Here is a 12,804-nt window from a genome sequence, read left to right on the forward strand (position 1 = left end):
TCATGTTTTTCACTCTTCAGTTCAGCAGGGACGAGGGCCCAGGCGAAGCATTTGCAGTTACAAGTATTTAATAAACTGCTCCAAGGAAAAGAACACGACTGGCACTTGTAGAACGGTACACAGAAAGGATGTTCTTAGAGGGGATGTTTCAGTCCAGTCTGGCAGACTTACAGTGAGACTTTTTTTAAAAAACAAACAAACAAAAAACCAAGAAACAAAGCAAAAAAACCCCAAATCCAAAACAAAACAGAAAAAATGAGAGCGCTGAGAGCAAGTAACACCAGCAGTCCGTGCGCTGGTGGACGGTGCGCAAACCTCTCCAGGGCTGCGGGCACCGCTCTGGAGGTGGGAACAGCCCAAGCGACGCAGGGCGCGAGGCAGCGCCCACCAGGGAGGGGAAGAGGCCCCGGCTGCTGCAGGGCTCCGAAGGAGAAGCACCGTCCCACTTCAGCAGCGGCTGAAACCACGCGCAGAACTGCAAGGACTGTAAATTTGGTTTTGCACTGATGAAGCCTTCACAAAACCCTCCTCAGATAACATTTCCTCTAGACGGTCAGCGCCTCTACGGCACAAAGTCATTCCCTCAGCAACTGCTGAAGAGCAGATGGACGGAAAAAGCACGTGCAATAGAGATGACCACTGATAAGGTGTCTGAATCACAGCTGTGGTGCTGATGCACAGAGAGGGAAAAGAAGATGATTTCAACTATGAGCTTTGAACCCTGATGCTCGGGAGCTACGTCCCAGTTCCCAGATGGCTCCAGCCAGACAAAGCTTCTGCCCTTTGAACCATGTTCCTTGCTTGGACACCACACAGGAGGTTGCATCGTTACGTGCTGAAGCGATGTAGAAAGCAACAGCCCCCGAAGCGAGCAGCAGCTCCTCTCCCTCGCGCCCTCCCCGGTCTCGATGGGGGTGTCAGCAAATGAATCAGGCCTACCCAGAGAAAGTTACAGCAAACGATGGCTTCATGGGTAAAGCGTAACACAAAGCTGCTTCATCAAATTTACTCCATAATGCCCAGCCAGGGAAATGTTTAATGAATCTGAATGCTGGAGATCAGTGTAAAGGACAGGGTGTGGGAGCCAGAGAAGGCTGTCTGGCGAGTTACCTGTGGCTCTGAGAGCTGAAATGGCCTGTGGGACATTTAAGAAAAGGGAGCTCTTGCCTTTTTCCAGATATCTCATTTGGGCAGCAAAACAAAAAAGACAGAAAGGCCCAATAAGAATGACACCCCAGAGCACGCAGTCTGCGATTTAACACACACATTTGAGCTCCAAATACATTCAGCCCCTGCAAGAGGTAAACGAAAAAAGAAATTACTTTGAAAACTTTTGTTGCAGGTACAGCGACGCATATCCCAATATGACATTTTCTCCCATTGTCCTGAACTTAAAACAAACAGGTCTTTTCAACCCCTTAAAATTTTCCCCCATTCTCAGTCTTACTAAGAGACGTAAGAAACTGGGTACTTAAATGCAATGGCTGCTGCATAGCACTTCTTAAAAACACGCAAAAGATACAACTCCGAGGTGCACAGTAGTAGCAAAGGGTTTGTTGTTGAAACGCCAAGAGGGAAGGGTATGCAGAGAACAGCAAAATGTAGTAGATGTTGTTTATTCAGGTATGAAATAAAGTTGTACTTACCAGAGGAACTGAGTGCAGGTGCTACATGCGCACTCCCCAAACTGGAGAGCAGTTAATCAACTGCTTAATCACTTAATCAAACCGCGAGAAACAGGTGGGAGTAAAGGGGATCTATTTTTAAATGAAAGATGCCGTACCTGAAAACATTCTTTATTGGTCATGATCATAGACAACAAGCGCGCTCGTTCTGCCCCAGGGAGGACAGAAGTTTCGCCGTAGCCTAACGATGCGAAATGACTCGCTCCGTGTGATCCGCTCCCAGCGCCAGCCCAGAGCACGGCACAGAGGGCCACAGTTCAAGCGGCCGCCGTTTTTGTTCACGTCCCGCATGGGGACTTTGAGCAAAGCTCTCCTCAGGAGGCTACAGCGGGTGGTTTAACCGACGGGCAGGGACACATTTGTGTGGCAGGGACTGGGATTAGCTGAAATCTGTCCACTAGAGCGGGTTCCTCCGAGATGAAAACTATTACTTAAAGGCAATAGTAACTGGATATTTTTTTTCTAGAAAGCATTTTAATCTCTACCACAGAAAGATAGCAAGTTTTGTCTCACATAACCTGGTCAATAAAATCTCCCACCTCTCTCTTTACTGATCCTGGTGTAATGTAACGCAAGTAAATCCAGAAAAATTAATGAAATCAGTTTGAAAAGAGGTTTTCAAACTGAAAGATGGAGGCAAATGCTGTGACCATTTATCTGCACACTTAGACTATATAAGCCCGGTGTCAGCGTACAGAACACATCCGCTGGCATGCATTCCTTCAGCGCAGATGGATCTCTCAGCTTGCGCACATCAGAAGGCCCAGAAATATTTTATTATGTGCACGCACACCAGCAGCGTATGCATGTAGGTTGCTATCAGAATGCAAAGCAGCAAAGAATCATTTGCTGTAACAGACTTATTTTGGCAGAACAGCAGCTAATACATTTTGTGACAGTTCATAGCTTCTTCCAGATAAGCAGAGAACTCGTCGATTTCCCGATCAATCCAATACCACTCACCATTCACGGCAAAACCTGCAAATGCTACTAAACTTCCAGAACCTGCTTCCTGCTAATTTCTCATCGGCTGTCACACACACAAAGCCTTAAAGCACATCGCCTATTTCTCCTCCCGCGCTGCTGACCGGCCGCCAGCTGCCCCTGCAGCACCCTTGGGCTGGGCGCCGCGGCCGGGACCCTGCGCTCGCTCCTCCTCGCAGCCCCTCTGCTCCCGCGCTGAGCAGGCAACACGGGTCAGCTCCGGCGTACCCTGAGACCGCGTGCGCTCTCCCAGCAGGAGTCCTAGCCTTGAACGGAGAGGCACAACAGCACAACTGCTTTATTCTTCTACGTTTGAGTCGTACGTTTCCCATTCTTTTCAGTTTTGAATCCAACTAGCCCACTTTGATATGCACATTTTAAGTTTAAATTATTTTTCCTGTTCATAGAACAGGGTCTTAAAACATCCCTCCTGTCTGGCACGCACAGGTTGCGAAGTGCTGCGTCCAGCCCGCACCATCCCCAGGGCCACAGGGGGCACTGAGCCCACGGACACGGGGTGGACGGAGGAGCCTGAGAGCAGAGTGCAGCAGGAGCCCAAACAGTTAAGCAGGAATTCTCTGGAGGGAAGGAAGACTAAGAAGATAGCACCAAACCCCACAAAAATAGGAGCAGCTGGGGTCAGGAATGCATTTTGAGCATACCAGCATCTAACTGCGGACACGCACGCTGGTCCCTTTTCTTACACACCGTGGGACGCGGTCCATGGCTGGCCAGACACAAGCAGGGAAGACTGGGAGACCCCCAGTCACCCCCAGGCAGTGTCAGAGAACAGTCTCACCAGGGAGCCTCAGGCTGCGGAATGAGTCTGAGGGAGCACAGGCAGAAAAACAGTTGCTCTGACTCTTCTCTTCCTCCAACTCCTGTCTTGCACCAGTTTCTTCCAATTCGGCTGCTTTTCAAAGGGCTTCACGCCCTTGAAGGACTGCGGCCTTCAGCTTTTGCCCAGAGAAGAGACAGAGCGGGTGCGTCCCACCCTGGCGGCACGGCCGTTCCGCGCCCTGGCCTGAAGCGTGTTGGTGGCTACTGGCTCCGCTGGCACACGGGGACGGGGGTCCTGCCCCAAAGGCACATGCTGCGTCGTGGGGCTGGGGCTGCAGCCCCGTGCTCAGGCCCATCCCGCGGCAGGAGGAGGACGCTGGGGAGGGAAGGTTGGCTGCCAAGCCCCCCCAGCCCCAGCAGCGCACTGCTCCACCGGCGGATAAATGAAGCGCCATTTGTCTGCTGCGCACGTCACCGTCCCATGGATACGGTAACTCACCCCAAGATTAAAGATGGTTAAATGTGTTAATGTTTTTTTGTGTAAAAGTAGACACTTACTTGTTACCTTGTAATAGAGGAAGGACAATTTATCTAATCAGAATGTCAGGCTTTTATAGAAGTTATTTTTTGTGAATTTTACTTTTCAAAAACAAATTATGTTTTTTTTTCAAGAGGCTTTTGAAACCAGACACCCAACTGTAGACCAAAAATTACCAGCCCTGGTTATACACAAAGCATCAGATTAGCAAAAACAAGTCACCCGGTCAGTCCACCATTATGAGAACAGATGTTGGTTTTACACAGTTCCTGAATTATTAGTTGTAAAGCACATTGCCATACATGCTAAGACCTGGAGCTACAGTTTTCCAGACAATAGTGTCACAGCGTTGGTGTCTGCCATCAGCAGCAGCGTTTCTCTTCCTCTGCCAGGGCAAGATCCATGAAAGTAGCACTTAAAACAGTTAAGGCACATCTGGGCTTTTGTCCCCGTTTCATACAATTCTTACCTCATTTGTCATTAGTAAATAACTCGTTACTTGTAAAAAATTCAGCATATGTAGCAAAAAATGGCAGCACAAGAGTTATAGTTGGGAAATAAATGTCATTAGCTATTTTGTCAGGCTGAAGAGTTAAACAAATAATGATGCCTCCAGCAGGCTTAAGCCCCAATTCGTACTCTCACTCCTAAGTCATAAAAATCATCTCTGCAATTCGAAGTCAGTAAAACTCCATTATCAACAATTCAGTTTATCTTCTGAATGTTATGTGGAAGCAGGAGTCCAGGTCATGCCCTCTCTGCCTCTCCTCCCTTGTTGAAATAGTAGTAATAAGCACACAAACAGCGTTATTTCCAACTGCAGTTTTTGACAGAGAAAAACCTGCTGTTCTACCACCTCTCAAATGCAAAATGGTACTGAGTACTCCTGCTGACGGCTCAGGCACACGTCTCATCCCTGCTCCTACAGGGACTGTGACCTGCCGTGGGAACGCTCCGGCGTGTTCCCATCCTGCCGGGTACCAAACCAGCCGCTGACGTGACCGAGCACAAGGCAAGTGGACTCTCTTCACGCTGAGAATGAGAGTCCCGACAGAAGCTCACTTGGCACTTACTATAACGCAGTTATAGCGTCTTCATCTTCATTTCAGGCTTTTTGTTTTCCTTCCCACTACGTAGATTAACAGCTGGGAGAAGCAGTTGTCAAAAAGCTGGCCCTAGTAAGGTAACCAGACACGTAACTTACCAAAGACCAACTTCTAGAAGATAAGCATCGGTGCTTAACCACCTCAGGGAGTAACAAGCAGCGTGAAGAGCCCTTCTGCTTCTCTCTGGCTCAGGCGGACACAACCAACCATCCAGCGCAGGCTGCGTCTGTGCCGCAGCTGCCTACGATCTAGCCTGAACGCTGTCGCAGTCCCATGACAAAGGACGTCATTGCTCATTGACTCTGTGTGTGTAAACCCCGTCAAGTTCCAAAATCTACTAACAGCCATTTTGGATACTGAAAAAATGTCCCACCGACAACGCCGCCTAAGCATGCCCATGATGAATATACACGTCCTTTTTCACACATTCATGCATCGGTAACATCTACTGCGGAGCTCTGTCCTGTTATAAAAGCAGCAGTGTTAGTCATTGCAGTAGGGTTAGTTTATACAGGATTCTGTTTTACATAATTAATGAAGGTGAAACTTACTGGCATATCTCGGCTGCAGCCCCATGCAAGCAAGCAGAAAGCAAAAATATTTAAAATGGAAGAGAGGAACTGGCTAGCAGGCAGCTACACTCACCCTTTTGTACAGCCTATGGTCCACCAGTGGGCTTCAGATTGCAAAACAATACCAAAGAGCTATTAGCACACACATGGCAAAAACCATACCTTACCAAGAGCTTCGCTTCAGGGAGGAGGAGACAACACTTCTGTTTGCCTGGAGAGAAAGAACCCTTCCCCGGCTCCTGCCTACCAGACTCCTCCTCTTCACCAGGGAGGAGCAGTCCTGTGTTTAGGTGGTTTAGGGCAGGAAGTAACAAGCAAGTAAAAGAAACCCAATATTGTCATCCCTGCGGCATTTCTAGCTGCATCCTGCCTTCCCTCGCAGCGACTGTCTGTTCTCTATCTCATTCCAAACACTACTCCATAAAAAACACTGCAGATCATGTTCACAGCCTAGCGATGGTGTAGATACCTCTCAGAAGAGTAAAATTTTCCTAGGAATCAGAGGAAGAATAGGAAATGGGAGGTTACCTCCCCAGTAAAAGCTGACTGTACGGACCATCTATGGCTTCAGCTCAGCAATCCCAAACTCACTTCGGAGCTCTCGGATTTCCTTGCAGCTCTAGATGTGTCATGTCTGGGGATCGCTAAGTAGGGGGAGTCTTTCCAAAACCATTGAATACGCAAACCCTTGATTCTGCCTCATGCAGGACAGCATGCCGGGAGACAGCTCAACTCACAGTAGGTGTCATGGCAAGGTTTAGGTTGAAAGTTAGTCGAGTGCCAGCCAACAGGTCCGGGCACCATGGGAAGAGAGGCAAGGCTCTGCTGGGAGGCCAGGAAGTTTCTGTTTCTCATTCTCAACAAACAACACTTCTGTGACAAGTCACGTTGATACCATGTTATGGCTGATGCATGTTTTTCACCGCATTTTTGAGAATATGACAATAGATGGATAAATACATATTTTTTTCCGAAGTCAAAAGGAAACGATACATGTCTGACCATCAGAATGACTGCTGCTGATGAATGACCACTTTTGTCTCCATGACACCTAATAATATTCAGCTACCAGAGCTCCAATATCTTCTCTAAGAATACATTCGGCCAAAACTTACATTTCTTTTCTGATTTCCATCAATGCCTATGCATCCATTGCTGAGAGAACTCCAACCACAGAACCTCTCTCCTTAACTCTCTCAAAACGTCTGAAACACTGACTGATCAGGCAACAAGTGTAAGTTCAGGAGATCAGAAAACAGGAGACCAACACGCCTACGCACCCTGGATCCTCAGGCTGATAAGAATCATCTTTGCACTACCGAGACTTTGCGCCAAAAAGCTAATAAGCAAAATAGGACAAGACGACGACTTAAGCTGTTCCGAATGCTAGCAGAGAAAGAGTTCCCACGATTGGCTTAAAGTAAACTTCGATGAATTTAAAACAGGAAAAAAAACAACCAACTGCATGGTTGCCAGGGGAAAGCCTAAGTAAATCTTGCGTAAAGGCTACAGAATAAGCTCTTATTAAGAGTCATTTATTGGCCCAGCAACAGAATCTGCTTGTGGACAAAACCCAAGGTTAAACAGTTTCATATTTTAAGGTTGAATTTCTGAACTTCAGGAACTTACTGCTTTTTCACTTAGCTCACTATCCTCATGACAGACTGCAAGTGGCTTTTACAGCCTCCTTCCCCGCCTCTCTCAGCTGACAGAAACCTGCTACAAGATCCCGCTTCTGTGATGTTCCTGTGCACACTCTCTTTTCTCTCACTCCCTCAGATTTTCCAAAAATATCTGTCATTTCTGTCCTTTGTACTGAGAAGGCACTGTGGTTTAACAAGTGGCGCCATAGTGCCATTTTTACGCTACAGAGCATTAAATAACACTAGATGTTAGTTGTTATGGCTTGCCCCTAGATATTCAGGGGTTTGGATGGCTGAAATATTTTTTTATGGAGCCTGGGGCTTTCTTGGTTTCTTGCTTGTAGCAGCAGTGTGCTAATTTTGAGCATTTCAAGGAGTCCGTTATGGGATCCCAGCAAGCAGTACTCCTGAAACAGCGCACGGGGCTGTTAACCCGAGTACCAGTCACACCATCGCCAGCTGCATCCTGCGCGAGCGTTACACAGGACGCACAGCAGAGCCTTATACAGAGATGGTTTTAAACTTACTTAACATCCTAAGTTTTATTACTCTATCCTCAGGAAGGTAAGCAAGAAAAGTCAAACAGCGAGGAATAAATGTAATCATTAAGACACAGAAAATTCAGAAGGCTTGAAGAAGAGCAGACGAGAAGGAAGTAATTGCCTCATCTTCCACCCGGATGGATCCCCCCCTCTGCTGCTTCTGTTTATTTCCTGTTATGAGTCCCCAAGACCTAAACCCATCTCCCAGAGAGGCGGCAGCAGCGACTGCGCTGATGGAGAGAGAGATCACCTACAGGGAAGGGACCTGCCTGCAAACTTCAGCGATGCAAACGAGCAGGGTCTCGCTCTACGACGGAAACAGCCGATGCTGAGAAAAAGGCAGGCCATGAGCTGAAGGCAAGAAAGACTGCTGGAATCATGGAAACCTTAAGCCCTGGAGAATCCAGGTTACTCAACAGCTGGAGACTTAACTGAGTGTGGCTGAAGTGCATGGCACATCCTGGACGTTGGTGGCAAACCCAGCGATACAGCTAGCCGTGAGGTATTCTCTGGGCTTGTGTGCGAGTCGGCTGCAAGAGCCTCGGGCAGGCTGACCCCAAGCCTCCACGGATGGAAACAGGCAAGTGGCTTCCCCAGGGACTGCCTGGATCTCAAGCAGATCTGAGAGGATACAGAAGTTCCGAGCCTCCACCTGCTTCAGCAGGACACGATGCCCAACAGACACACCAAAACAAACGCTGGGTCTCTTCCATACGCCCTACTGAGAGCAAGAAGCCACTTGTGCTTCTTCATGAACAACTGTGGCTGTTTCAAGTGCATTTGGAATTGGCCTGGGTGCTATAAAGCCCTCCTTCTTGCCCACGCATGTTACTTCCCACTGAACCTGCAGGTAAGATGTCCTTCCACAACGCGAGCCATGCCGACCTCCTGCAAACTGCAGCTCTGAAATCCTACAAAAAGGACCGAGTGTTTCTAAAATCAAGTTTATTACTTGCCCCTCTGCCTCTCAGAGCTCTCCTTGTTCAAAGATCACTCGACTGAACTAGACGTGCTTCAAAATGCGTCAGGTCTGACCAGCTCCTGAGTGAATGAAATGCATGTGTGGTGAGAATGGAAGGAGCAGGGTCAGGAACATCTGAATTCACTTCTGTCTAGGCAAAGTTCCAGTTTGCAACCTGATCATACATACGGGATCCTTCCATTGAAAAATCAAAACAAACGCCCTGCATGTAGCAGAGCACTGGCATGGCAGCGCCAGCTGCCACGTGAGCGCTTTGGCAAACCTGCGCAGGGTCCCACACCGGCAGAGATGATTCATCTTCATGTCTGTGCCTGTACTCCCAGCTCACTGAGGTATGTGTGGAGTGGCTGATGTGAACTAACTTGTCTGCTGCTCTGCTGGCACATTCCACCTATCCACATTAAAAAGAACCCGTATTTCATGAAAGTTTACCAAATGATCCTGTCACCAAACTCAAGGCATTTCCAGCAGACACCAGATGTTGTCACATTTTGCACTTTCCCACATACCATGAATACTTTGTGCAGCACTTACAAGCTGTAGCTATGATTCAGCTTTTTTTTTTAGACTTCAAGTCCAACTTTGAAATTCATGTGGCCTTGCTTTGCTCAAAGTTTCCTCATTTTGTGTCTGCCCAACACAACCTGGGCTGCTTTACCATACCAGCAATGGAGCTGAACATGATTCTCTTTCAGTAACAGTCCTAAGTCAAAGATTTCATTTCTGTCAGTACATCTTGCAAGCAGCTGGGCTTCGTTATTTGATTAAAAGATCTGTAGTGAGCTGATTCTATTATCTTTTACATTGCACTTATTGCTGACACACTTGAGTATCGTTGCATTGCTCTAATGAAGGGCAGATACCAAAAGAGAGTGTCCTACCTGTGGCGGCAGCGTCGTAAAAACCGCATAATCTTGCGAGCAGCTTGATCCTGCTTCTTGGTAAGCAGACTGCTTCTAAACACATACACACACACAAAAAAATCCAACACTGAAGCGTAAGCAAACCTGGGGAGACGAATACTAAATGCAAGAATAATTATCCTATGAACCACTGTCCTTTTCCCACTGGCTTTTGTCTGTAAATTACAACACAGCCCTGATGAGCGTAAGAACAATATATAAAGATCCTGGTAGTGTCTAACATCCAAACAGCTCACCTGAGTTTCTGTTGTACAATGGTGGCTGCCCGACGGTTTTGCCTCCTCTTCCCACATTCTTTGTAGCTGCGATAGTACTGCTGGATCAGCATCGCAGCTCGTCGGCTTTGCTGGAATTTTTTCTGCTCATAATAACTTCGGAATTTGCTCTGGATAAGAATGGCAGCTTGCGTCATCTTTTTATAAAGTGCATACTACAAGAGAAACAAAGAGAAGCTGAGGCATTCCAATAAAACCAGCAAGAAGCAGGTTCCTACAGCGAAAGACTCGTGCACCACTAAGACATGAGGAGAAGCGAATGAGTATCTACTCGCTGATTGGGAAAAGGGCGACAGCAAACGGGAACAACGGTGAGATGAGGTGCAGAACCTGGTCTGCATCAGGAAGCAATTACCCGTTTTGCTGCCCCTGGAATAGTTTGACGGGACTGGTTTCATTTAATACCTCGCTAGGAGAGGCTCTATGTGTACCTGTCAATGACCCCATCCAGCTTCCTATACTTAGGAACAACTCTGGAAAAACTGGAGCTGATTCCGGGTCACGTTCACACTGCAGTGGCTCTGCGTTCCAGATAAAGCAGCTGACTACGCTGACAGGAACTGTTTGTTTCCCTCACATACAGGAATCTCATTACAAAGTACAGGATGCTCATTTCTATGCAGTCGTCGTTTGTGAAGACTCATAACGGCAGCAACACGCACACAAATAAGTGACTATAAGGATAAAGCAGTGTGAATGTCGACTCCAAAATTCTAACAAATTAACTAAAACCAAATACATATTTTTAAATGAAGACACAAAAAAAGTCTTTTAAACAAATGACTTTAAGAATCGAATTTGCTGTTCGCGCGTGTATCCACTTTCCTAGGACAATTAGCTTTTGAACAGCTAATTTCTTGTTTCTATGCCATAGCACAACACTGCAAAAGTTTTGATTGTTCATATATCCATTTAAATCCAAGCATTTGAAATGGAACAGCATATGATTATAACTTAACAAAAACCCAAAACTAAAGCCAAACAAAACCCAAGCCCCACAACAATTAATTAAGCAAGTCTAATACTGAGCCTAAGTCATAGGCAAAACTACAACCTCCTTCGAAGTCTGTAACAAGCATCCACTGGACTTGCAAATTTGCATAAGCAGTCACACATCCAGAATTCCCTCTAGCACTATATTATTTCTAGCCCCATGATTCCAAACAAAGCAGGCACAAACTCTTAAAAAGAAACTCTTCTGTATTCTACATCCTTTTCCTTTTAAAGCACGCAAGTAGATGGCCACTTAACAGAAACTATATGCATTCCTGCACATTTTCAAAAGTCCTTTTTAAGATACAGATGTAGAATAACGTACAGCAGTTACGCTCGTACCTCTGAGCTAGCACCACGACAGAGGTTTTCAGTGCTTACTGATTTTATTTTGAAAGTTTTAACACTTTCAAAATGTATGTGTCTGTTGTTCCCGGATATTTTATCAGCTATGACTGCTGCTCGCTTTATCAGGCAGATGAGACAGAAATGGCAGCCACTGCCCTGCACAGGGTAATGTCCTAACACATCTCAATGGAGTCTTCCTGTCTATCAGGGAAAAAAAACCCCAAACAACCAAACCCCCCCGACATCACCCCAAGGCAAAAAACCCTCCAATATCATCACAGACCACCATTTACCAAATTTCACTTTTTGGAATTGAAGCAGTCATTAGGTGCAGTTATATTTTGCCATTACTCATTTCCATTGGGTTTTTTTTTGTTTGTTTGTTTTCTTTTTAACATTTTTAATTAAATGGATCAGATTGTGGTTTTACATTAGCTATTTTAAATAAGTCCGCTCATGGGCTTGTCATGGTTTTCCTTCCAATTTTTAGCCCAGACGGGACTTCTGTGGCTGAGTTACAAACCCCTGAATAGAAGGGTTCACAGACATGAGCTCTGGCTGCTCATGTCTAGTCATAAGCCCGTGCTGCTCTCAGCAATACAGTACCATAAGAGAGGAATAAGGCACGCGAACGAGAAAACAGCAGTCACTGCACAGACTAGACCACAATGTGTTTGCATTCAGCCCTAAGATCCACAGCTGATGAGCTGCTCCCTCTCCTCCTCTCTTTTTCCCTCCAGCTGGGAGAGGACAAACGGAGATGTCACCCAGCCTCTGAAGCGGTGAAGCCCCAGCGGCGCTGGAGGGCTCAGCTCACCTGCACTGCCAGAACAGCGCTTCGACTAACGCAAAACCGCGGAGCGGGAGGAGCTGTGGACAGAAAATTACCCTGAGGACACGTTCCCTCCTGGAAGAGCGCTCCTTGCCTCCTGGGTACCTGCCTCTCTCTGAGAGAAACTCAACGGATTCTCGTATCTGATGACAGCAAGATGTTCTTTACAGCAGAAAATCATCGGCCATGAGCAACCTACGGCTAGCACCAACAGGCGTGCCTCCAGTATGAGCAGCAATGTACCCAAGATGGTGGTCTCAGGAATTCAGGGCACAGGTATTTCAAAGTCAAATCTTCAAAACACTCTGGCGGGCAGGCAGAATGCAGAGGATACTGGCTGCTCGGGTGGAATAAACGCTCTCCTGTGCTCCCCGAATGCCAAGGCAAAGATCACGGAGTGATGGCTGATCAGCAGCAAAGGAAAGGTTTGTCCTCCAAAAAATGGCTTCAAAACCTTCCCCGCACCTCAGCCCATCACTGCTCATATCAGTACCTGTAGAAGCAGGAGACTTTTTTTTTCTTTTTTAGTTTTTTAGTTGTAATACTATGTTGATACGCTGTGGCACAGCAGCCCCTACCTACATCCCGTAAGGTTTGGTTT

At 46.9% G+C, this 12,804-nt stretch overlaps 1 protein-coding gene across 4 annotated transcripts in view; it reads right to left on the bottom strand.

Annotated features, from left to right (window-relative positions):
* CAMTA1 (calmodulin binding transcription activator 1) overlaps nucleotides 1-12,804 on the bottom strand; it is a 292,757-nt gene that overhangs the window by 5,562 nt on the left and 274,391 nt on the right. For 3 of the 4 annotated variants that reach the window (XM_054222805.1, XM_054222807.1, XM_054222806.1), the window contains 2 exons: nucleotides 9,992-10,185; nucleotides 9,714-9,788 (listed from right to left, as the gene is read on the bottom strand). In XM_054222805.1, coding sequence (XP_054078780.1) covers nucleotides 9,714-9,788; nucleotides 9,992-10,185 — 269 coding nt within the window. Of the gene's footprint in view, nucleotides 1-1,110; nucleotides 1,293-5,738; nucleotides 5,770-9,713; nucleotides 9,789-9,991; nucleotides 10,186-12,804 lie in introns of all 4 variants that reach the window. The other variant, XM_054222808.1, reaches the window with a different exon arrangement.

Source organism: Rissa tridactyla, chromosome 16 (genome assembly GCF_028500815.1).
Source record: "Rissa tridactyla isolate bRisTri1 chromosome 16, bRisTri1.patW.cur.20221130, whole genome shotgun sequence".
In the NCBI taxonomy this organism is placed as follows: domain Eukaryota; kingdom Metazoa; phylum Chordata; class Aves; order Charadriiformes; family Laridae; genus Rissa; species Rissa tridactyla.